The sequence below is a fragment of the Rhinatrema bivittatum genome, chromosome 4 (genome assembly GCF_901001135.1).
Source record: "Rhinatrema bivittatum chromosome 4, aRhiBiv1.1, whole genome shotgun sequence".
NCBI classification, from domain to species: Eukaryota; Metazoa; Chordata; class Amphibia; order Gymnophiona; family Rhinatrematidae; genus Rhinatrema; species Rhinatrema bivittatum.
This window is the reverse complement of record NC_042618.1, coordinates 418,357,322-418,384,104: the sequence shown is the minus strand read 5'-3', so window position 1 is coordinate 418,384,104 and position 26,783 is coordinate 418,357,322. Positions and strand designations below refer to the sequence as shown.

The 26,783-nt window shown below is 42.8% G+C and overlaps 1 protein-coding gene across 5 annotated transcripts in view; it reads left to right on the top strand.

Annotated features, from left to right (window-relative positions):
* The window catches only part of EEFSEC (eukaryotic elongation factor, selenocysteine-tRNA specific), a 379,816-nt gene that overhangs the window by 14,250 nt on the left and 338,783 nt on the right, over nucleotides 1-26,783 (top strand). For 2 of the 5 annotated variants that reach the window (XM_029601305.1, XM_029601303.1), the window contains exon 1: nucleotides 10,744-11,121. The exons of 1 other annotated variant lie outside the window; for it this stretch is intronic. In XM_029601305.1, coding sequence (XP_029457165.1) covers nucleotides 10,800-11,121 — 322 coding nt within the window. In that variant the 5' untranslated portion in view covers nucleotides 10,744-10,799. Of the gene's footprint in view, nucleotides 1-10,743; nucleotides 11,122-26,783 lie in introns of those variants that run through there. 2 more of the 5 variants (XM_029601304.1, XM_029601302.1) reach the window with 2 other exon arrangements.

Below are 26,783 nucleotides of genomic sequence, written 5' to 3'. Positions count from 1 at the left end.
GTTCCTACTGATCTTTGTAATTGTTGTGAAATGGAGAAGGGTTCTCTTTTACATAAATTTCTTTTATGTCATTGTATATTTCCCTTTTGGGATGCTGTATTCTCCGCACTTGCAGAATTAACTAATTGATGTCCCTAATTTGATGGGCGCCTACTTTTGTTTGGTTCTTCACAATTTATTTCACTTCTTTCTAAAGGCTATATGAGATTTGTTTATGTAGCATTATTGCTAGCTTATTTTTCTATTTTAAAGCAATGGTTATAACCGGAACCACAATCTTTTACTCTCTGGAATACTATAATAGCAGACTGGATGCATACTGAAAGATTAGATATTACTTTTATGCAATAAAGAGTGCTGGCTGATTATGTGAAAGCTTGGGCATTGTTTTTTTAATCCCTGCCAAGTTCTCTGAAAGAACAATTTTGACCTTTAGGTTTCTCAAAACAATGGAATATTAATTAAGAACATAAGATATTGCCATACGGGGTCAGACGAAGGGTCCATCAAGCCCAACATCCTGTTTCCAACAGTGGCCAATCCAGGCTACAAGTATCTGGCAAGTACCCAAAAACTAAGTATATCCCATGCTACTGGTGCTAGTAATAGCAGTGGTTATTTTCTAAGTCAACTTGATTAATAGCAGATAATGGACTTCTCCTCCAAGAACTTATCCAAACCTTTTTTAAACCCAGCTACACTAACTGCACTAACCACATTCCCTAGCAACAAATTCCAGAATTTAATTGTGCGTTGAGTAAAAAATAATTTTCTCTGATTAATTTTAAATGTGCTACTTGCTAACTTCATGGAGTGCTCCTTAGTCTTTCTATTATCCGAAAGAGTAAATAACCGATTCACATTTACCTGTTCTAGACCTCTCATGATTTTAAATACCTCTATCATATCCCCCCTCAGCCATCTCTTCTCCAAGCCCTAACCTCTTTAGTCTTTCCTCATAGGGGAGGAAAGAGTAAAGACATACTTTTTGGGTGTCTAGTGTTTTTAATTTGATCTGTTTTTGGGTTTGTCTGGTTTGATGTGAGGATGTGAATGGGTGTCTTATGTTAGTATTATGTGATGTGAGCATTACTAAGGGGTTCATTTTCAAAAGGAGTTACGCGCGTAAATGTAATTACTATTGTAGCAATTTTCAAAAGCCATTTACTTGAGTAAAGTGCACTTACCAGAGTAAATCTAATGGACAATTCAATGGCATATATTGTAGCAAATTTCAAAAGACCACTTACTCAAGTAAAGTGCATTTACTCGAATAAACTACAATTTTATTCAAGTAAATCTTTTTAAAATCAGGCTCTTTGTGTTTATGGTCAAAATGGGTTGTAGGTTCAATACTGACTTCCTTTTGTATATTGATTCTTTTTGTATTCTGACTGTTTTGTTTTCAATCTTGTGATGTTATGGATTGTACCTACGACTGTAAAAATAAAAAATAAATATATATATAAAAAGAAAATTATGCCCACTGTATATTATGCAGTATGTCGGAAGTATACAGTGACAAGTAGTAATATTCAATTAAAAACATTACTGTTAAGTCATCACTTTTCTTTTTATTGTTTAAGCAGCTGCCCTGAAATTTCTTACAGGCATGGAATCGGCCACGTTAGCAAGAAATTTGCATATTACTTGTATACTTGTGTTAATGTATTTGCATATTTTTAATGTATTTGCATATTTGCTAATGTTAATGTATTTGCATATTTGCATATGTTAATGTATTTGCATATTTGCCAATGTTAATGTATTTGCATATTTGCATAATGTATATGCATAATTTGCATATTACTTGTATACTTGTGTTAATGTATTCTGCCTTGAGGCGACTGTTTTAATGTATTTCCGCCCTGGAGGCGACTGTTCAGTTCCTTGTAAACCGGTGCGATATGTATTCTTTACAGGAACATCGGTATATAAAAATTAAAAATAAATAAATAAATAAATAAATAATAAATATTACACTATGCTCACTGGATCTGTTTGGTTCGTATTGATTATGGAGTCACAAATGGCATCAAACACCACTTGAGCTACTTGAATCTACTGATACATATTCTGGTGGATTTTAAAATCCCTACGAGTGCCAAAGCTGGGAGATATGTGCATGATTCGGGCCAGCGTGCACCTTGTGGGTTTTAAGAAGTACTTGTGTACATGTGTATCTCCCGGGACGCGCACAAATCCAAAAGTTAAAAAAGGGGCGGGGTGTGGGCATGGTCTGGGCAGGGCAAGGGCTTGCCAGGGGAAGACCAAGAGATGTGCGCTGGGGGTCCCCACCATGTAAGATTACTTCTGCTATTGCTGGCGTGTAAGTCAAAAAATAAAAGAATCAGGGGTTTTAAGGGTTGGGTCTAACACTGAAGAAGGGAGCCTTTAAAACTAGGGGGGTTATGAAGTCCTATCCCTACATTGGGCGAACTGGGAAAAAGGTAAGTAGCCTCGGCGCGCACCCCTTATAAAATTCCCCCCACTTGTGCGGTAGATGCAGCATTTGCATGCACATGCAGGCATCTACATAAAATTGAGCGAACATGTACGCGCGTACAGCTGATTTTATGACATACTCACATATGTGCATGTATGTTATAAAGTTGCACTTCCATGTGCATGAGCCGGCATACGTGCAGACATGTGTATGTACATGGGTCTTAAAATTCACCTCATTACTTCTAAAGCACTACTAGATGTATACAGCGCTGTACAGATACATATAAGAATCAGTCCCTTTTTATGTTGTATAGTCATTTCTGACACTGTTCTGAACCCAGCTGCTTGCAGGGTTTCTTGTTTATTATAGGGTAGCAAGTTAAAGACTTAAAAAATAAACAATGATTGATTAAAAAGGATGAGTATTACTATTTGCCATGTATGTAATTGAAATACTGCACAGTATACCCAACTTTCATTTATGTATACTGCCTCTTCATTCTCTCAACACAAAAGTGGAGGAAAACTTGTTTTCTATGCTATTTTTCTAAAAAAAAGGGTAAAGATACAATTCAATGTTATACAAATCTTTCATCCAGAAAAGCAAGACCTGTAATTTGCATTCTGACAAAATTAACCAGCTAATTTAAAAAAGATTGCTTTTAATAAGCATGTCTACCTCATTCTAGTGCCTTGTCTGGCACAGATGTCATGTGATACTCAAGGTGGGAGTTGAAGGCCTTAAAGCTGTTTTTCCAGACTAAATGATTGAGGTTTTCATGTATACCTTTACATTTCAAACAAATTATGACTTCCTATGACCAAAATGGGTCAGTCTTTGGACATATCAACTATTAAATTGAATTGGAAAGTCAGCGTAATTAAAGAAATTATAATGCATGAACATATAAAGCTGATGCTCTCTGCTGCAAAAGTACTTTGTGAACCACACATTAAGGATACATTTCTCCATTACAAATCATATTTCAGTTCAAGAAAATGCAATATTGCATTAGGAAACTAATCTTTAAGTTCTTTAGTTGATACCTGAGGACAATTAAAAAATTAAAGCATTAAAAAAATTTCTATTTTCGGTAGACTACATGCATTATGACTTGTTTAATATCATCATAGATATGGTTTTAAGGGCATTAAGAAGCAGTGCTAATGTGGTAGATAATTAATACAAATTAAAGGACATTTTATTTTACATTGTACTTAATTTTAAGGTTATCATGATACAAATATAAACAAAATAACATTTGTGTTTTATCTGGTTTTAAGAAACAATGATCAAGATATAAATTGTGACCTTTAGTAGGCTATTTTAAACACAGATATGAAAAAGAAACTGTAGAATGGAAGATTCATTCAGAATCCCCAATGTTTAAAAAATATGATTATAATATTTTTAAATATAATTTAGTTTAGTTTATTTTCTTAATAGTCGACCTTTCTTTCATAAATCCAAACAGTTAAAAGGGCCAAGTTCGAGGCGGAGCTTCCGTAGCTGACAGAGCTTTGCTTTGTGTGAGGCTGCGCGTACTTTCCCGCAGTGTGCCATCTTCCTTTCAATCTTTCTTCCACGCTGTGAGCCGCATGCGGAGTTCCTCGACTCCTCCTGGTTCGTGCCATTCTTCTTCAGCGATTTTCAGCCTTTGCCTGACTATGCCTCCCAGGCCACCAGGATTCAAGCTTTGCCAATGCGGCAAAATCATGTCGGCTACAGACGGGCACCACTATTGCGATTTGTGCCTCATCCCGGAGCACGACATGTCTGTTGGGACTGTGGCCGCGTGTCCCCTGGGCCCAGTGGCAGCGCGCTGCCAAAATAGCACGCCTCAAGGAAGATAACCACGGGTCCTACGCCCTGGTGTCGGAGCGCCTATCAGCCCACTCCTTCCCGGGGCCCAGATCGGAATGCCCCAAGCAGTCAAAGAGGACCTCCTCCATGGGACCACTGGCGCAGCCTCAGACAGGCAACAAGAGGCCCCACTCCCCGCGCCCTCCCATGGTGCAAAAAGCATCAGGAGATGTGCTGGTGCATTTGGCGCCGACCGATGCAGGACCACCAATGCACTTGGCCAAGGCATCGCGCTGCAGAGATGAGTTGGCTGGGACCAGATGCAAGCGGCACTTCATGCATGCTTCGGAGCCGAAGCACAAGAAGTGCTCGACACTCGATGCACCCACATACTGATGCAGCAAGCCGAAACACAGGGATGCCTCAACACAACGGGATGCGCCGGCGGGCCCATCAACGCAAGCACGATGCATCAGGACGTAGGATCCTCCGTCCCGCCATAAGGAGGCTCCTCCAAGGAGTTGACACTGATGCCAGAGCTCAAGGAAGCATCCTTTCTAAATTGGACCTGATCTTCTAGGATGAAGAGCGTATCTCCATCATGGGCTCTGGCTCTTCCAGATCTTCTGGTCCAGTCTTCTCTGACTTGTCATTGGTATGTAGGCATAGACGGGAATCACCACACCTTCAGGAACCTCTCCAGAAGCACAACAAGCCATTATCTGTGGAAGAACGCATCTCTACTTGGCCTTGGGGACCTGACTCTGATATACTCTGAGCAGCTGTGCCACCCAGGCGCCCCCTTAGAGATGACCAAGGGACTCTGGCATCCCAAGCAGTGTTTCAGATCTCTATCTAAGTTCCTCTCCTCGGTGGCGGACCAAAGCAGAGCCGTGCCTTGTCCACCTACCCAGGACACCTCCCCTTGAAGAGGCTTCCCTCTTTCACCAAGAAGCAAGGACAGCCCAGACCGCAGTCCCAGCAGTTCAGACAGGGGCCCATCCCCTTCCCCGCCTTTGTCTCCTGGTTTTTCAACAGATTACCCCTCAAACCCGCTGGAGGAGCATCCTGAGCCGACCTCCCCCCCACCAGAAGATCTTTCATACTCCAAGTTTGCGGAGAAGGTAGGGGCCAAGCTGAACATTGAGACTTGGAAGGTGCCAGACCTCCAGGCGGAAGTCCTAGGGATTCTCAAAATCTTCAAAACATCCGCTGAGCTGGGGAGGTGGAGTTTCAAGATGGTGGCTAAATGAGAAGTGAGAGAAGGCTGCTCTGTTGAAATTTTTCCTTGAGCAATAAATTTCTTGTTAAGGAGTAAGATAATGCTGCATACAAAAAGTAAAGCCCATCTCCAAGAGAGCCAGGTAACTACTGAGACTCCGGAAGCAAGACAAGCTACACTTCCAACTTTCTTCTCTTCGATGCCGAAGGAGCCAGGAGCAAGTGCCGCGTTGGACAAAGACGTGGAGCGAACGTCTCAGTCCTTGGCAGAGGAAATCTTGTTGAGTCCTGGCTCGCCAGAGACTCTGTCCCCACCCCAGCGCGAGAGAGAAAAACGGGAGACAACATCAAAAAGTCCTTCGGAGAACCCCGTGGAGCCTGGAGATCTGAAAGAGGCTAAACCTGGAGGAATACCTCAGCTGGGAGGATACTTACCTTTGTCACTGAGAGACACCAGCTTTGCAACTCCAACGCTGGAGGTTGAACGGGACACTGTTCCTGAAGCCACAGGAGGGGGTGAGTCAATACAAGAGTTAACCTCCTGTCTCGTAAATCCGGCGGTAATAACTATGGATTCTATATGGGAAGCTTTGGCCGCAATTGAGGTAGCGGTTATCAATTTATCAAAAACATGCATGGCATCTAATAAACAAAGTACTGAGAATGTGAAAAGAATAGATGCACAGGATAAGAAACTGCATGAAATGGAAAAGAAAATTAAATTGGTGAAAGGATACCAACAACATGTTGGTATCCTTAAACAAGAAAATTGAAAACATTGAGAACTCACTGTGCAGTTTAAACATAAGGGTTCTTAATTTCCTGGTCATAACCCAAATTTCTGCGATTGATTTATTGAAGAAGTATTTAAATGTAATATTAAAAATACCAACAGAGGCTTTACCGCTAATCTCAAAGGCCTACTATCTGCCTCAACAAAAAAAAGGGAAGAGCACCGGGAGAATATGGAACCTCAAGTTCAGCTGAATATAACCGAGCTATTGGAGTTATCTTGGGAGGACACTATTTCTATGAGAGGAGTTCTATTTGTGTCTTTTGCATTTATATCTGAGAAAAAAAATGTTTTGAGAATGTTTTTCCGCAATAGATCTGAAAAGTATTATGGCCAAAAAGTTTGGCTATTTCCTGATATTACCCGGTCAACGCAGGAAAGGAGAAAAAATTTATAGAAATGAGAATGGAAGCTTTAGTTGTATGTTCAAATTTTATGCTTCGCTACCCATGCAAATGTGTAGTTAAATATTGTAATTCAGTAAGGGCCAGATTTTCCAAGGGGTATGCGCGTAAGATACTTGCGTACCTCCTGAAAACCTAGCCGAAGTACCCCCCCCTGCGTGTGCCGAGCCTATGTTGAGTAGGCTCAGCGGCGTGCACAAGCCCTGGGATGCGCGTGAGTCCCGGGGCTTTCCTGGGGGGGGGGCGTGTCGGGGGGCGTGTCGCGGCGGTGCATCATTTGGGGCGGGGCATGGTTCTGGCCCGGGGGCATTTCAGGGGCGTGGCCGAGGCCTCCAAAACGGCTCTGGGGCCTGGAAATTGCGCGCCAGCGGCCGGCCCGGCGCGCGCAAGTTACGCCTGCTTCGGGCAGGCAAAACTTGTACAACAAAGGTAGGGGGGGTTAGATAGGGCTGGGGGGGTGGGTTAGGTAGGGGAAGGGAGGGGAAAGTGCGGGGGGGGGGGGGGTAGATGGCCGCTTCGATTTCGGAGTGGCCTTGGAGGGAACGGAGGCAGGCTGCGCGGCTCGGCACATGCAGGCTGCTGATTTTGGGCAGCCTTGAGCGCGCTGACCCCGGATTTTAATGGATACACGCGGCTATGCGTGTATCTATTAAAATCCCGCGTACTCTTGTTTACGCCTGGTACGCGATCAAAAGTACGCGCGGGCGCAGATTTATAAAATATATCCCTATATGTTTTCTTCAAGCCGTCACAACTTCGCTTCTTCCCATCCAAATCTGACTTAGACAGTACAGATGGCAAGTAATTAGGCAGTCATTTCGCCACCATCTTTTCTTTTTTCCTATTTTGTTCGCTCCTAAGATGTGTTAGTATCCACCTTCCAATATTTCTTATTATAATTTGAATGGTTTTATTACTGAAATTATTATATACCTTGTGAAATAATTTCAATGTAAACCATCAAATTTTTTCAGTCACAATGGCTTATTTGTGTAATAAATTTAAAATGCAATAAAAATAAAATAAAAAAAACCAAACCTACCTCTCTACCATCGCACGCGATGCTGGATGCAGTGATGACTAAGACCTGAGAGTCCCCTTTCTCAGGACTTGCAACCTCCAGACAGACCTCAAGTTCCAAATGTGGCACGCCTTTCTACAGCATTCTGCGGTTACCGCACATGTCAGTAGTAGTGGAATCGGTGATGAAGAGAGCCAAGAAATCCCATCTCCATGCAAATACCCCTCCGGGACAGGCTCCAAATACCTTGACGATTTTCAGACAAAGAGCATGTCAAGCGGGGATACTGAATGCCAAAATGCAGCAGCTCCAATTTTATATCACGCAGTACCTTTATGAGTGCCTAAGGTCCCTCAAGCCATTTGTTGCCACCACCTCGCAACTGGATGCAATACCACAGCAGTTCCATGACCTGGAGGAAGGTCTCAGGCATCTTCTGTGGAAAATATACAAGGCCTTTGAGACATCTGCCCACACCATGGTGGGGGCATTGCCGCCTGGAGGATAGTGTGGCTCAGAGCGAGTGCCATTCATGAAGATGTCCACAAAAAGTTGATGGACCTCCCTTGTCACCCTGATAATCTCTTTGGGAGCAAGTTGTGGGAGATGGTGGCACAACTAAAAGAGCAAAACATCACAGTGATGTCCCTAGTGTCACTGTTGGACCAGTTGGCGTCGAAGAAATACTACCTGGCGCATAGGAAAACCTTTTTCCAGAGACGCCGCTTTCAACCCTATTCTGCTTACCGTCCACCATCATACCCCCCAGCGAGACTTCCGCAGTCTGCACAACCACAGCCCTAGCCCTGGGGTCATCTGTGGAGTCAGAGACAGCAACATCTGCCACCAACTAATAACAACAACCCAAAGTCCCAGAAGGAGAGAAGATTTCCTATTTCTACACCTCCTGTGAAGCCATCACCTCTGACTGTTGGGTTCTGTCCATAGTCAAGGATGGCTACAAGTTCCATTTCAAGCCAGCACCCACTCTTCTCCATCCGGTAACTCCGCATCATTCCACCACAAGGAACCGCAGTTGCTTGCAGGAGAAGATCTCTATATTACTCCAGCAGCACTCTATCCAGCAGATCCCCAGTTCACAGCTGGGTCAGGGATTCTACTCCCAATACTTCCTTATACCCAAGAAGTCGGGAGGATTGCGCCGCATCTTGGACCTAAGAGCCTTCAACAGCTTTCTTGTCAGAGAGAAATTCAAGATGACATTTCTCAAATCCATCCTGCCATTTCTCCAACCCAACAATTGGATGTACTCGCTAGACCTCAAGGATGAGTACTCACACATCCCCATGCACCCCTCCTCATGGCACTACTTGTGTTTTCAGGTCGAGAGTCATCATTACCAGTACAGAGTTCTTCCCTTTGGTCTCTTGTCTGCCCCGAGAGTATTCACCAAGTGCCAAGTGGTAGCAGTGGCCCACCTCAGGAAACAGAATACAGCTGTTTCCATACCTTGATGACTGGTTGCTGGAGGCACCCCAACCCAGCGTCTTACAAGTCAACCTACTCACCATGATCCAAAGCCTGGAAAGGCTGGGATTGATGATCAACTATGAGAAATCCAGCCTTCAAGCCACACAGAACCTACAATTTGTTGGTGTCCATATCAGTACTGTTCAGGGTCGGGCATTCTTACCAGTGGATAGAGCCCATGCGTTGTGCACTCTAGCCCTACAGATGAGAGACTCAGTTTGACCCGGAAGCTCCTGACTTTGCTCGGGCATATGACGGCAGCCATCTTTGTGGTGCCTCACACACTCTTGCGCATCCGGAGGCTGCAGTGGGGCCTGAAATCTCAGTGGACTCAGTTCGCCCAACCGCTGTCTTGCCGAGTTCGGCTTACCCCCAGCATGAGATCCAACCTGGACTGGTGGCTCTGCTCTGCGACCCTATTGGTAGGGATGTGTTGCGTCCATCGGTGCTAGACGGCTTCGCCCTGTTTGCCTCACCTTATTCACGGCTCCTCCCGCTTACCTAGGAAAGATGGCTACTGCAGTGTCTACAAGCTGACCTCTCCGGTGTCCCCGGAATGGCTATGGTGCAGCCTCCTGCCATTGCTCCTCCCAGGAGAGCAACAGGAAAGTTCAAGCGTTCTGCTCTGAGTACCCCCACCAAGGTCATCTGGCACTGGACGCCTTCCTTTTAAAGATGTATGTACTTAAGGCTGGGTTTCCCAAATCTGTCCTAGTGATCCCACAGCCAGTTGGGACTTTGTGTTATTCACAATGAATATGCATAAGATAGATTTGCATGTATTAGAAACTCAATATATGCAAATATATCACTTGCAAATTCATTGTGGATATCTTGAAAATGTGACCGGATATGGGGTCACCAAGGCAGTCGTAAGAAACAGTTCTGGTTTTACAATTATTTTAAACTATTCTTGGAGTTTTGATTAAAATATTTGAATTAGGTTTCAAAACCAGAGATGACTCACCAAGGGTTATTTGATCATCTTGTACTTTTTCTTCTGATGCTTGAAAACTGGAGGGTGTAAGATGTGATTCAACACATAGTTTCTGGTTTATTTTTTTACATGTGAAGATAAAAACGTTTTGGATGAGGGGTTGCCCTTCTTTTCCATCCAATCTTTATCTTTCCAAAAAAGCAAAATCAGTAATGATGGTCTTTCTTGAGTCCTTACAATCAATTTATTAGATGAATAGCAGAAATGTTAAGTAATTCCAAGATCTTTTTTCAGATCCATTGACATGATATGACAAATATATTTACAAAATAGGGAAAATTCACTGACTAATTGAATTGTAATGTAATTTTCAGAATTTATATATTGCCTTTCCAGATTACAAATCAACTCAACTAGCGCCTATGATGTATCATAAAGCTTTCTGGTTCTCATTTGCTTTTGCTAAGGTGATATGCAACATTTCTAATTACACCTGTTCGCACTGTGCAGTAAGGTACAAGATGCCGACGACCCTTTCCTTTCGGTAGGTCTCGGGGTGGTGGTGGGGAATCTGAGCTTATCTTTGACCGGGCGGAACCCGAGCGTCCGCGTCACCAGTTGCAAGGGGGGTAGTGTTAAGGAGGTGAGCGGCGCAACGCTAGAGCACACGGATTCCGGAAATGCAGGACCGCGGGGTGGGGCTAAAGTGCCTCTTCGTAACCATGGCTGTAGAGGGGAAAACGCTTAACTTTAACGTGGGGGTTTTGGGGCATATTGACAGCGGCAAGACGTCCCTGGCCCGGGCTCTGAGCACCACCGCGTCTACGGCGGCCTTTGACAAGAACCCACAGAGTCGGGAGAGGGGCATCACTCTGGACCTGGGCTTCTCCTCCTTCGCTGTGCCCGTGCCCGAGCACCTAGGCGCTAGCGGCTGCCACACGCTGCAGTTCACGCTGGTGGACTGCCCCGGCCATGCCTCTCTCATCAGGACTATCATCGGAGGTAGGAGCGCCCCAAAGCTGACAGTCACTTTCATCTGGAGGGCTGTGGTTCTTGAGCACTCCCTGTCTGCTTAGGATATGCACGGGGTGAACACGAACGCGTGCAGGCAGATACGTCTCATGTATGTTGTTTGTGGATGTTCCGAAAACCGATTGGTTATGGGCTGTACTAAGGATCTGGCTGAGAACCACTAGTCTAGTTTATTAATTTAACAGCTTTTCAATAAAATAGAGTAGTGTATAAACAAACATGTGCAATACATACATACCATTATAAATGAAGATTGGGGGGAGGGTGCATGATGGATGAATAATAGAGTTGCTATCTCCAAAAGGTTAGCCTAAAGGAAAATAATCTATTGCATTTTTTGCCCCCATTGCATTCAAGGCTTGCTTTTCTTAGGGAAATCAGAATAACTGCAAGAATGCAGTGGTGGTAGAATCAGGACTGCATCAGTCTCTTTTGGTTAACCTGAGTGAGGTGGCAATCCTTTTAGTCAAAAAGTTAGTGGAGAAATAAATAACACCAAAACAAGGTCCATGACAAAGCAAGGTGTGCCAGGTCCAATTTGCATTAATCTGCAGACAATATTGACTAAATAGGAAAATCATTTAGTGTTTTTAATCAAACTGAGCAGGCAGTCATACTCATTCAGAAGGAAATTATGGTCCGTTTACAATTATAACCGCATGTATATGAATAGATATATTTTTTATAAAAGCCACATCAACAAGCCTGGCGACATGTTCAACCATCCAGAGTTGAACTATCTGGTCTGATAATCATCTGTGGCTCTTAACGGCCTGCTATTATGAAGAATTGCTGTGAGACTTGGCGTCCGTAAGAAGGATGTGATTTACCCCTGATGAAGCTGCACTTTTGCAGCGAAACACCGGCCGCTGTCAGGCTTAGTGACAGACCTTACATTGTTGGGACAGTGTTTACAGGCTTATAAGCTATTTCATACGGATTACAAATATATTTTTGCAGCTGTTTTCAGACGGAACATATAAAAACATTTTGAGTTTATTTACTGATTTCTCTCACAGGCTTCACAGCTGTTAAGAGCCGCAGATGATTATCAGACCGGACGGTTCAACTCTGGATGGTTGAACATGTCGCCAGGCTTGCTGATGCGGCTTTTATAAAAAGTATATCTAGTCATATATATGCGGTTATATCCTTTGGATTATTATTATTTTTTATCAGAGCCAAATTCAATTTAAGTCCTATAGGTGCTACCTTTTGTTTATTGACTTTGATATTCAGGACCAACACAGTGCTCTTTGACTTTCCGTTTACAATTATAACATTAGTCCCCCAACATGGGCCATGTTTCGTGGAAGGCTGCATCTGGAGGGACAGTATAGACTGCATGGGTTTTTAATTCAATATGTAATCTGCAATAAATAGAGATATCGTATCAGAGCAGATAAAATAATAGGCAAACCCCAAAATTAACAAAGATGTTAAAGAAAACCCCTTCCAAAGGTGCATAAACAGTTTTGCACTCGACACCTGTCCAAGAGCGAGGCACCCCTCGTTTCCCACTGGTTAGGGAAACAGCATTTGATTTCAGACTTAAGTTTTATTTGCTATTGAGGTGTTACCTCCACCTCTCTGCGGGGGTGACTTCTCCACTCAGTTGACCCAATGCGAACAATGCTGGATTTTTGAACTTTGTTCCCTTTCCTCCTGTGGGTTGAACAAAGAAATTGAGTGGCCTGTTTTCCTGTGACGCTTTGAGCCTCTCTCTTTGGTTGGTTAGTTTGTAACACCTTTCAGTTGTCATTATGCATTTTTTGGTTTCTGATTGGCCCTGATTTTGGTATGTTTTTGGCTGTTTAAATTGCTGGCGTTCCTCTCGCTGCCAGTCTGAGTGCAAAACTGCTTATGCACCTTTTGAAAGATATGTTTTCTTTGATGTCTTTGTTGGTGTTTGTTGCCTATTTTATCTGCTCTGATATATCTGTTTATTTCAGATTATGTATTTAATTAAAGATCTGTGTGGTCTATACTGTTCCTCTCGATACAGCCTTCTGTAAAATACAGCCTGTATCAGGGGACTGATGCTGTAATTGTAAATGGTCTGTAATCTCCTTCTGAATGAGTATGACAATTTGATTAATAACAATAAATGTTTTCCTAGTAAGGTAATTTTGTCTGCAGATTAATACAAATTGGACCTAACACATCTTTCTTTGACATAATTCTATTAGTTACCCATCATGCAGCCCACCTCACTTAGCTCTCAGTCCTGGCTGATTGACACATCTCCCCATCACATATACTGTGCATGTCTGCATCCTGTATCTTGTTTAGCTCTGCAGGCTTCTCATTCTCGGAGCGTTGCAATTTCAAAATCCTGCAGCAGTCCCTAGCAGTATTAGCCCTTGCTTTCTGCATTGATTTGTCTCTATTTCCATAGCTACCTGCTGTGTTTTCTTTGAATGTTTCAGTACCTGACATTTTTAGTATTGTTTATGCCAGTATGGTGCTGATGTTTGTGATATTTTAACATATGGTCTACTCCTGACAGTTCATCTAATCTGTCAGAGTCTCCTGCTTAATTAGATGATACCTGGTACATTTTCTAAAACATCTTCAGTATTGTCTTGGAAGTTGTTGGTAGCTGGAAATTCAGTTTGTAAACTAAGCAAAAAGGAGCAGTATCCTGCAGATGGTCAAGCTTGTATAACTTATAAATGGGATATATCCTTAGTGCAGTGGGTGGGAAGGGCTTGTACAGCTGACAGCTAGAAGATCAGGGGCAGTCCTAGTGAGGCAACTATAGGCATGTGCAGCCAGGCAGATTGGGTGGGTCAAATAGTTCTTCCAACTCATGATTATACTTAGAGAAATTGGGGTAATTTATTCTATTTTTAAGTCCTAATAACTCTTGCTTTTTAGTATAAAGTCAGTTCAGTCTTTAGAAATCTTAATCCAATCCACGAGCAGAACCTAAAAAATCCCACTTGCCAGTAAAAATCCAAATTATGGGCACGATCTAAGATCATACTCATAATTTTTTCAGTCCACATCTGTGTTTCTGTTTCCTTAAGATTTTAGCTTAATTCATTGGTGTGACATTTGTATGTTTACCTTATGTTTTCTACTGTTTTTCCTGGTTACTCTATTAGTGCAGAAGTATAATTACGACTACTACTATGATATATCATTTCTGAATCACCATTAGACAAACACAGCGCTGTATGGAAACACATAAGAGACGGTCCCTGCTTCATGGAACTTACAGTCTAGTCAAGAAAAACATACATAAGAATTGTATTTTTTGTAGAGAAGCATTAGGAGTTAAACAGCCTGTAAATTAGACATGAAACTGGAGTAGGGTTCATTTTTCTGAATATTTTCAGTAGTATTCACATACTGCAGAAAATATAAATGAAATATTACTGTGATGCTTCCTATTTAAAGCATGTGGTGTTTCTGGAACACAAATCCTATCTGAGCTTCTGCAGACTGCCTTGATATGATTTAAGGAGACTGGATTTGAAAATCCAAGTACCCAGAGGAGGCAGAAAACACTGGACACACTGTAGAGAGAACACAGTTTGTGCTCTGCAACAGACCATAGCACAGAATTAAGTAGGCAAGTTCAGGATTCTGTAACAGTAATTGTACCTGAAGACTGGAGGGTGGCCATTGTAACCCCGATATTTAAAAAGAGCTCTAGAGGTGATCTGGGAAACTATAGACTGTGAGCTTGACTTCAGGGCCAGGAAAAATAGTGGAAACTATTCTAAAGAACAAAATCACAGAACATATAGAAAGACATAATTTAATGGGACACAACCAGCGTGGATTTACCGAAGGGAAGTCTTGCCTCACAAATCTTCTACATTTTGTTGAAGAGGTTAATAAATGTGGATTAAGGTGAACCGGTAATGTAGTGTATTTAGATTTTCAGAAGGCGTTTGACAAAGTCCCTCCTGAGCGGCTTCTAAGAAAATTAAAAAGTCATGAGATAGGAGGCGATGTCCTGTTGTGAATTGCAAACTAGTTAAAAGACTGGAAACAGAGGGTAGGATTAAATAGTTTGTTTTCACAGTGGGGGAAAAAAAGTAAACAGTGGAGTGCCTCAGGGATCTATACTTGGGCTGGTATTTTCCAATATATTTATAAATGGTCTGGAAAGGGGAATGACGAATGAGATCAAATTTGCAGATGACACAAAATTATTCAGAGTAGTTAAATCACAAGCAGATTGTGATAAATAGCAGGAGGACCTTGCGAAGGCTGGAAGATTGGGTGTCCAAATGGAAATGAAATTTAATATGGACAAGTGCAAGGTGATGCATATAGGGAAAAAAAAAACATGCTGTAGTTACATGATGTTAGGCTCCATATTTGGAGTTACCACTCAGGAAAAATATCTTTTTGTCATAGTGGATAATACTTTGAAATTGTTGGCTTAGTGTGCTCTAGCAGTCAAAAAAAAGCAAACATTGTTAGGAATTATTAGGAAGGGAATGGTGAATAAAATGGATAATGTCTCTGTATCATTCCATGGTAAGACTGCATCTTGAATACTGTGTGCAATTCCGGTTGCTGCATCTCAAAAATATAGTTGTTCTGGAGAAGGTACAAAGAAAGGTGACCAAAATGGTAAAGGGGATGGGACAGCTCCCCTATGAGGAAAAACTTAAGAGGTTAGGGCTGTTCAGCTTGGAGAAGAGATGGCTGAGATGGGATATGATAGAGCTCTATAAAATCAAGAGAGGACTAGAACGGATAAATGTGAATCGGTTATCTACTCTTTCAGATAATAGAAGGACTACAGGAAATTAGAAAGTAGCCAATTTAATACAAACTGGAGAAAATGTTTCATTCGATGCACAATTAAGCTCTAGAATTTGTTGCTGGAGGATGTGGTTAGAGCAGTTAGTGTAGCTGGGTTTAAAAAAGATTCGGATAAGTTCTTGGTGGATAAGTCCATAAACTGCTTTTAATCAAGTTGACTTAGAGAATTGCCACTGCTATTACTGATATTAGTAGCATGGGATTTATTTAATGTTTGGGTACTGTTTTTGTTGTAAGGTTTTGGGTGGACCCTTGGACACTGTGGCAGCTGACCACGCCCACGGGGGGAAGTCCTGTGAGGGGCTACAGGTCAGACTCAGCTTTGGGACACACAACACAGAGTTATATCTTTTATTAGACAGGTTTGAGAAGCCACCAGAGGTGGCAGTAGTGAGTAGAGATGAAGCCCGGTTGGGCTTAGGGTTCTTCAGGATACTGGAACAGCGATTCCCTCTATGGCTGTGCTGTAGTGGAGAAAACTGAGATAGTGAGTACAGTGGAGCATACACAGAGTTCTGGTATCGAGCCTCGTTGGTAAAGTTACTCACACAGTGGTTTCTCCCAGAAGGTGACACAGAAGCTGGAATAGAGGCAGGCCCTCGCGGACAGAGTACCTGGTTCCAGGGAACAGCTCTGAGGAAATAAAGTTGGTAACTCACTGATGTAGGCAGCGGTTTCTTCCAAGCAGAAGAGATAAGTTCAGGCAGCGAGTCAGGGAACATGGGCCCTCGAGGAGCGAGTACCGGTTCCTGATAACGACCTGAAAGAAATGAGAGAGGCTCCCGAGGAGTGGGTACCCCGTTAGGATAAAGTCCAAAAGTTGGAGAGGCAGAGTAGCTAGGTACGGAGAGTGAATCCCATCCGTAAGGCGATCCCATTCCTTGCTAACTCTATTAGCTAGCAAAAAGTGTAGGCTTTTAAATCCGGGATGTGTGACGTCATCCCAGGGGGATGCCCCTGAGGTTCGCGCCTAAGAGAGAATAAGAAGCAGGGCTGCGTGGCGCGCGCACCCTATGGTACCTGGACAAGATGGTGGGATGCAGTGCCACCATCTTGGGGACGCCGGAGAGGACGGCAGGCAGACGCCGCAGCAGCCAGACGTCCATCAACCGCAGGAAGAGTCGCAAAAAAGGTAAGGTGGGCGGAGTGGAGACGTCGGCCAGCGACAGTCGTAACAGGTACTTGCCAGGTTCTTGTAACTTGGATTGGCCACTGTTGGAAACAGGATGCTAGGCTTGATGCACCTGTGGTCTGACCCAGTATGGCAACTTCTTATGTGGAACAAAGTCAGCCTTGTACTCATTCTAGGAAATTGGCCACTTCTACCTGTTTATATGAAAGAACATATCATGGGGGATCACATGATGCCATGGTAGGAGCAGGATGCGGATTTGCTCTGCCCCCGGGGTCTACTCACCATCTGCCCTGATACATTTTAATCCGGACTCTGTTTGTATCAACAGCTATCCTGTCATTACTGGGCGATTGACCTTGACTGAGTTGAGTATCTCGGGTGCTAAAATGTCCACTAAAATCACTTGTAAGGCTAAAGACACGGCATGACCTACTGACTCCAAGATGGTGGAACGGGAGGACGATAGAGCGGCTGAAGACCTAACAAACAGTGCCAACCTGATTGAGGCGGTGACTGAGGCAGATGCAACAACCCTGGATGTTAAGTTTGACCAACTCTTTGCAAAATTTGATGAGATTGTGGCTTCCATTGATGCTGTACTCTGTGAATGAGTGCTGTAGAACAGCGGGTATCTGACGCAGAAGATGGTGGGCACGAGATGGAGGTGGTGGTGAAGGACTTGAAGGCCCAGGTAGCACGATTGGACAATCGGGCTGAAGACCTTGAAAATCAATCCCGCTGGAACAGTCTGCGGCTGGTGGGTGTCCCCGAGTCGATTGCAGAATCAGGGCTGAGAGGATTCAGTGAGACTTGGCTGGTAAAAGATTTGCAGCTAGACCCCTCTCTGGGCTCAGTATTAATTGAGAGGGCACATCATTTGGGGCCGCAGCTGGATAATCAAGGGAGGCCCCAGGTAGTCACCTGAGTCTTAACCTGAGGGGGAGGTGGTTGCTTAGGCAGTAGACCTACTCCCATAGTGCATCACACAAGATAGGCAGTGCAAACCTAACAGTGGCACAAGGGCTCACTTCTCCCTGGTGTAACAGATAGATACATCCCCATTTACAGAAGAGAGCATTTGGATGGAATAAGGTAAGCTGAAAGTGGATAAGGGAATGGGACCAGATGAGCTACATCCCAAGAAATTTATGGAGCTCTGAGAAGTGCTGGCAGGTGTGCTGAAGGACTTATTGAGTAGATCCTTGGAGATGAGAATAGTGCCACAGGATTGAAGAAAGGCAGTTGCGGAACTGCTTCACAAAAGTGGTTGCAGGGAGGAGGCTGGAAACTACAAGCCAGTTAGCCTTACGTTGGTGGTGAGAAAATTAATGGAGAGACTATTAAAGGAAAGGATAATGAACTATCTCCAGTGGGTTACAGGATCCAAGACACATGGTTTTACCAGAGAAAGGTCCTATCAAACAAATCTGAATTTTTTTTTTTTAATTGGGTAACTAAAGAATTGGATCAAAGAAGAATGCTTTACTCAATCAACTGTGTAACTGTAGCGGGCGGATGGACAAACAGTTGTATAATGGTACTCTGTCAGGGGAGAGGGGTCGGGGAGGGGGGGAGGGAGGTTAGTTCTAGGGATTGCTATTGGGGTTGGAGCAACCCTATGTTCTGGCATGTTTCAATGTATGCTTCTTAAGCTGCTGTATCTTTATTTGTTATACTAAGAATAAAAATTGTCAAATTAAAAAAAAAACAAAGAAGAATGCTTGATGTGGTTTAATTGAATTTCAGCAAGGCTTTTGATATTATCCTGCATAAGATAGATAAATAAAATGAGAAACCTGGAAGAGGGTCCCAAGGTGGTGAGATGGATTATAAATTGACTGATGGACAAGTGCCAGCTGTAGTGGTAAATGGTACATATTCTAAAGAAAGAGGAGTGATAAGTGGAGTGCCTCAATGATTGATTGGTTTTGGGATTGGTTCTGTTCAGTATCTTTGTGATCAATATTGCAGAGAGATTAGAAGTTAAAATTTTGTGGTTTTTTTGTGGATTACACACAGATCTGCAACAGAATGGATATGTCTGTAGAGAGAATAAGAAGTGACTTAAGAAAACTTGAGAAGTAGTTAAAGGTTTGGCGGTTGAGATGAAGTGCAGGCATGCATTGGGGGGAAGACCAATATACACGAACTAGGAAAGAGAGCTCGGGGGGTGATAGTGGTGGATGATCTGAAGTAATGTGACAAGGTGGTTTTAAGGCCAGAAGGATGCTGAGCTGCATAGAGAGAGGCATTACCAGTGAGAAAAAGGTGGCGATAATGCCACGGTACAGCTCCTTGGAGAGGCTTCACACATAATATTGTGTTTGGTTCTGGAGACCTCATCTCAAAAAGGATATAATTTAATGGAAGTGGTTCAAAGAAAGGCAACCAAAATAGTTAAGGAATTGCACAGAAAATACGAGATGAAAATGAAGGATCTTAATATGTTTACCCTGGAAGAGAGAAGAGGCAGGGGAGATATGATACAGACCTTCAAATATTTGAAGGAAATAATAATGCGCAAAACCCAAATCTTGAAAGGAAGTTGCAAAACTATGGGTTACTATGATATGGAAATTCCAAGGGGGAAGGCTCGGGAACAATGTGGGAAAATATTTCTTCAAAGAAAGTGTAGTGGCTACATGGTATGCCCTTCCGGAAGAGGCAGTGAAAATTGAAAAGTAATAGAATTAGACGGGCATGGAGGATCCCTGCTGGCTAGAGGAAATGGAAGAAATGGAGTAATTTTTTTATTACACCGAAAGTTTACATTTCTGATTAGGGGTAACTTGCATGGAGCGGCAGTTGCTACTATCCTAAAAAAAAAAATTGCTGTCATTCACTATATTACAATATTAGTGTAATGCTTGAACCAGAAGGCATTCAAGCATTACACTAAACCAAAGGTTCCCAACTGGTGTGCTGCAAAATTTTGGTCTCCTGTGGAGAAAAGACAGGAATGGGTCAAGCAGCCACTGATTCCAGCAGCAGGGTTTTCTTCTCATTCTTACTCCACCTCCCCCTTGCATTACTTGCCCAATGGCCTCTTGCCAGCAGGAAATGTCAGCAAGCAGTCCACCTTACCTGCTGCTGCTGTCACCTCCTTGTCTGGCTTCCTATTTAAATCGAACTGTGCAGAGCTGGACAGTTTTGCGAGAGCAAAGGAACCCTGCATGGATCCAACTTCAGTGGGAAGCAGCAGGTAAGGAGCATTGCTCCCCTGATTCCTCTTGCAGGATGGAGATGATCCCAAGTGGGGAAAGAGAGATCGTAATGCCAGGGAGGTGGGTGGGAAGGAAGGAGAGTGACAATGCTGAGGTGGGGGAGGAGGGAAGGAAAGTAATGATTCCAGAGGGGTGGGGTGAGGGAAGCGAAGGAAAAATATCAGGGAATGGGGAGGAGAGAGGGAAGGGATAGGATGAAATAGCGATGATGCCATGGTGCAAGACACAGTAAAAGGAAGATGATCATCTGGGCACGGGTTGGTGGAGGGGGAGGAGATGATCTGCTGTGTGACTAAGTGAACCCAGTGCCGGATATAACTCAACATTTAGAGCAGTGGTTCCCAACCTTTTTAAACACCTTACCTCTTCTCCCCCCCCCTCCCTTTTTTTTTTGTCTGTCCCCCTTCCTCTTCTGCTCATGGGAATTGTCATGCCAGTAGTGTAAATCCTTCCTTCAGTTCAGACCATAAATGTTTACTGTCATATTCTATTCTTCAGAGTTAAACTCAGGCTGAATCTCAATGCAGTTAGCAAGTTAATGCTTAAACACGCATATAACCACCTTGGTATTATCTGTTCATTGTATAAAAGCGGGCAAAGGACAAATTAGTTACTGCTGATGAAATAGAGCTTGTGAATGGATGGTTAGTCGGCTCCATATGTCTGTCATCTGCTTTGAAATATCCTCTTTTCTTGATATGATTGCATGCTCCAGTCTCCTTGCCCTAAAAAAGACCGATGGTGTTGCTTATTATGAATCATATAATGAATTATTGACAGTGACTTGCTTCTGTTTTTAATTTCTTTATTCTGAAACTAGTGATAAACTAATTTGCATTGATAATCTATCTCTTCTACATTTCTTTATCTTGGATTGCTTTAACCCTGATCCGTGGTGGTTTTTAAAAATCTTTAAATATGATTTCCAAATGTTCTAAAGTAACAGAAGATTTAATGTAGGACTCTCTCTGCATTGCATATATGTATCTATTCAGGCATGGTTTTAGTCTGCTCCACAATTAATAGCATGAGGTCCAGGGAGTTTTTATTAAGGCTCGCTACCCAGTAACTCATAAAATTAGTCTTCCGTGCAAATCTTTAGTTCCTTCAAGATCCTAAGGCCTCATGGGATCATTTTATGTTTAATATAATCAATTAGGATACTTCATGCAATTCTATCCTGACCAAACATTTGTATAACCTCATTAATTTCAGATCATAATGAAGACATGTCTGATTGAACTGACTCTTCCATAGTGACTTCTGCTACATAACCGATGCTAAATGTTCTTCAGAATAACTAAATACCTGTTGTCACTGTGCTTGTTCCATCATACTATAATGTTTACTACAAGGCAAAAAGGAGTCCTAAAGGAGAGAGGCTGAAAAATATCATCACCTCTAAGGAGGTGATCCCTGTCTCAATAATTCTCATGTTCAAAAAAGCCCTAAACAATGCCTTTGAGGAATAAAATTTCAAAGTTACTTCATAATAGTAACAACACAAAAGAAAACAGTTTTATTCCCTGTTCACATTTTAATCATCAGCACAAATATGTGATTTTTAAAGTGTTTTGCTTGTAATTAAAGTCCAAAGAAACTTATATATATTTGTTTTATGTATTTATTTCTTAATTTTCAGAGAACAAGCATAAACATCAACATGACAAGACACATGTGTTAAGATCATACACGTATACCCCAAGAGGTAGTACTGGAAGTTTTAGAATGACATACCATGTATCTTGCAACAACAAAACATTGATAAACAGTCTTTCCCTCATCTTACCTTCTTCCCACCTCCACTTCTTCCCCCCGCCCTCTGAAGTGCTGATCAGAGTGGTCATCAGCATTATTCTCCTATAGAGGCATAATTTCTTTGCATTATGTTCAAAAACATTTTATTGAGTGATTTACTTAATATCAGCACAAACTTAGAAACGGTACATGAAACATAGAAACTGAGACAACTTTGGAAAAATACAGAAAGCAATGAAACCAGAAAGGTAATCACTTCATTTTAAAATACAGTATTCCCGATCCATCTCTCTAACAAACTATGACCAATATAGAAACTCTGAAACCCAAGGTGCATGGTTCCTGTGCCCCTACAGGTTCATATACTCCTCACGGAGGACCAAAATCCACTGCATTCCTTGCTCAATGAAATTTCCTCTCCCCCTCTCAGATAGTACATGGAGAGGGTGGGCACCTTAGTAAGAGCCAATTGAAAGAAATTCTCTAATGCGTTAAACGCTGCCAGATGTTGGCCAGGCACCCCCAGGGACTTGATATAATGGTTAATCTGCAAATAACCAAACAGATGTGTCTCTGGTAACCCATAGAGTTCTTGTAACTCCACAAAAGATAAAGTGGAACCTTCTGCATCTAATACATGACCCAAATAGGAAATACCCTGACGCCTCCAAATCTGAAAACAGGCATTATTAGAGCCCGGGAAAAAATCTAAATTACCCTTTACTGGGAGTAAATAGGTGCAAACACTTGGAATTCCCAAAAACTTAGTGAGCTGAGCCCAGGTTTTCCAAAGAGGCTGTATGAGTGGGTGTGTCCTGAGTAGGGGAGGAAGCTTCCCCCTCTGACACATCAGAGCATAGCTCAAGGCTACCGGAGAAATCAGAGTATAGCAGATTGAAAAAGGAGGACTTCTCCAAAATCCACCCCCTGATCAGTCGGAGATTTGCTGCCATCCCATAAAATTTGAATACCGGTACACCCATGCCTCCTTTGACCCATGGTAACTTTAGTGGTATTCTCGCTTTTTTAGTGGTATTCTCGCTTTTTTCCCCTTTCCCTTGTGGAAGGGAGTGGGCCTCCCAGCGAGACCCGCCCTCCCATGATGATGAATCAAGATAACAATTGATTATATTGGAAATGATCAAGAAATGTGACATGAGATCTCTTCCCCACTCCCCTGCTCCTGTCCTGTCATCAAGATAACAGGTGGGAAGCTCTAAGAGACCAAGCTCAGCCGCCCCCCCCTCCCCCCTCCAATCTACAAATGAATGTGAGTAGATGATGGAATATAGCACAAGGGAAAACATTAACCAACCATGTTAAAGCTCAGGAGATGGAACATTGTAAATCAAAGAACAAACATATGGTAATGCTGGTTCAGAGAAACATTCCCTCCAGTACCAAACTGTCATTGTCCCTTTCCAGTAGTAGGAGGAACCACAAGTATCAGCTCTTCTCCTGATATTCCGACCAACTGGACTCCAAACAGTAAGTTCTTCAATGTAGATATCGCAAGCTGAGTCCAGAATCCAACAAAAGAAATGTCACCTCCTGCAGGCCACTAAGGACTCCAGGAGCCAATCATGGAGCTCCCGGATAATATTTATACGGAAATGTCCGTGTAATTCCAACCAAACGTTAAAACACAGTCAAAGGAAGAAAAAAAACAAGTTCTTTGCATTAATAAAGGGTATAAACATTAGTCACTGGTCAGTAGCTTCTGTGATCTTAAGGCTGTGGTGTGAAGTATCGGTGATGTCTTGAATCGTAAAGGCGTTGGGTCGCAGCTCGCCAGGCAGTAAGTCCTCGACTCAGAAGTTAGAAAGACAAGCTATTGACAAACACAGGATGTAAAAGGAGTTGCTGGGCCAAATTCCAAACTAGGCTCAGGACATCAACAGAATTTGCCACGACTGATATATTTCAAAACTACACTGTTAAGTCCAGAATTTTGCTTCTGGCCCGAGAATTGAGGGAGAGTAGGTATGGTTTCCAGATTTCTAGGAACAGCTTATATCTCTTGGCCGAAGGCGAGGTCTTAGCTGATAGCTGTTCGTAGACTGTTAGTTTATGTAGTTTCAACCTCCATTGTATTAGCGTCGGAGGCTCTTTGGCTAGCCACCTGGTTAAGATTGTTTGTTTGGCCAACAAGAGAGCCTTGCTCAGAAAACTGCACTGTTCCTGATGGCGAATCCCTGGTACCGAAGTACAGACACAATTTTGGATCCATGGGTAAGTTCTGTGCGAGAAGGCGTCCTAGATAGCCAAGAACCTTATCCCAGAAATGTTGAATGGCAGCGCATTCCCAGAAGTTATGGGAGAAAGTTGCTACATTTGCTGCACATTTGAAACAGGACGCGGAGATTGTTAACTTCCATTTATAGGCCATGTTTGGAGCAATATAGATTTTGTGTTACAGTTTGTAAAGTGGGTTTCTCGCAATTGCACATTTTCCACACTTTTTGCAATGGTTTTAAAGCAGCCTGCCAGTTGGGACGCCGAAATAGGACTAGACAAGTCTTGGGTCCACAAGTTCGCTAAGTTCGTTAGCCTATCCGATGTTTCCAGAGGGAGTAGCACTTTTACCATGGAGGCACAAGACATCGGCTGCTGTTGGGGTGAGAAGAATTTGTCCAAGATATCCTGATCGAAGACTGTAGTTGGGTGCCCCTCCCATGTTTGCAAAAAGTATCATTAGTTGGAGGTAGGCAAAGAAATTTCTTTGTGATATCCCAAAGGTTGCTTGTAGCTCTGTAAATGAGCACAGGTGGCTTCCCGAGGCATCCAGGAGTTGAGAGACGTGAGTGAGACCTGCGTCCCTCCATTGAGTAAATGCTGAATTTTCCCAACTGGGAGAAAAGGTTGGAAGCCCCACGATAGTGGCATAAGTTAATGTCCTCCATGAAATATGAAGTAGTGAGCATAATTGTTTCCATGTCAGCCGGCAGGCTACAAAATACGTAAAGGCACGGACATTGATAGGCAGTGAGGAGCTCGGGGCCACTAAAAGATTGCTCAGTTCTAGTGGTTTACACCAGTCCCGAAGTAGGTCCTTCGGTATTAAAACATCCATAGGTCCTAACCAGTCCCGGATGTGGCACAGCAGATGGACTACATTATATCTGTGAATATTGGGACAGGTTAGTCCACCTTCGGCTACAGGGCGCATTAGCATTGCCAATCCGATCCTAGCTTTTTTTATTGTGCCATATGAATCGTCGAAGTATTTATTTTATTTATTTATTTAGCATTTTTCTATACCGACTTTCCAATAACAGAATTATTGATCAATTCGGTTTACATTCTCAACAATAACAATGACAAGTAAATGTCTTACAATGAACAGGTCGAATTAACTTGGGTTAAGATATATGGGGTTAATAACATAATTAAAAGGTACGGTGCCTAATGTAGTCTAGCTAAACAGGTGGTATTATAATGTTGTTAGATAATTAGACTGCCAAAGAATATGTGATTTCTAGAGGTCTATATAGTTCTCTAGCGTGTTCCCACGGAGGGGATCATTGGCCGGGATATTCCGCAAGTTGATGTTAAGGGAAAGCTTGGTTGAATAACCAGGTCTTGAGTCGTTTTTTAAATGTAGTGGAGCATTGCACTGATCTGAGATCTGACGGGAGAGTGTACTTACTGTGTGTTCTCTAGCGTGTTCCCACGGAGGGGATCATTGGCCGGGATATTCCGCAAGTTGATGTTAAGGGAAAGCTTGGTTGAATAACCAGGTCTTGAGTCGTTTTTTAAATGTAGTGGAGCATTGCACTGATCTGAGATCTGACGGGAGAGTGTACTTACTGTGTGCAGCTCTGTGATGTGCAGACTGTTGATCCAGACCGGTAACATATGCATGACACAGAGCCATTTTGGTAGTTCAATCATTTTAAAAAGCTATATCCTCCCGGACAAAGATAAGGGTAGATTCACCCAATCCTGTAACTTCTGTTTTGTCTTGGCTAGCAGTGGAGTGAAATTTACAGTATAGATATTGCCTATGTCGATTGGTATGTGGATACCCAGGTACCTCATCGTAGAGATAACCCACCTTAGCGGTAAGGCACCGGGCCAGCTCGCGTGTACCTGGCCAGTAACGCCTATAGCCTCTGATTTATCTTTGTTAATTTTTAAACCAGAAAATTAGCCAAATTGTGCTTGTAAGTTCAACACTCTAGGTAATGAAGTAACTGGGTTTACCACAAAAATGAGCACATCATCAGCAAATACTGCAATCTTAAATTTGTTATTGCCTACCTTCAAACCTTCTAGACCCTCGTTTGCATTAATGTCTCTTAAAAGGTGATCTAAGGAAAAAATATAGAGTAGCAGGGAGAGGGGGCACACCTGTCTAACACCTCTATGTATCTCGAACGGGGCAGACAATAAGCCATTTGCTACTATGATTGATCGAGGATGCTGATAAAGTTGCATAATATTCTGTAGTATAGGCCCGTGGAACCCAAATCATTGCAACACAGAAAACAGATAGTCCCAAACCACCTGGTCGAAAGCTTTTTCTGCATCAAATCCGACTGCTAGGGCCGGGATATTGTGGGATTTGCAATGTGTCATGGCCACCCAGAGACTAAGAAGATGCCGACTTGCTATCCTACCTGATTTGTTGATATTAAATGGGGTAATATCCCACTCATTCTCATGGCGAATATCCTAGCAAACAATTTTACATCGTAATTTAGTAAAGATATGGGCCGGTA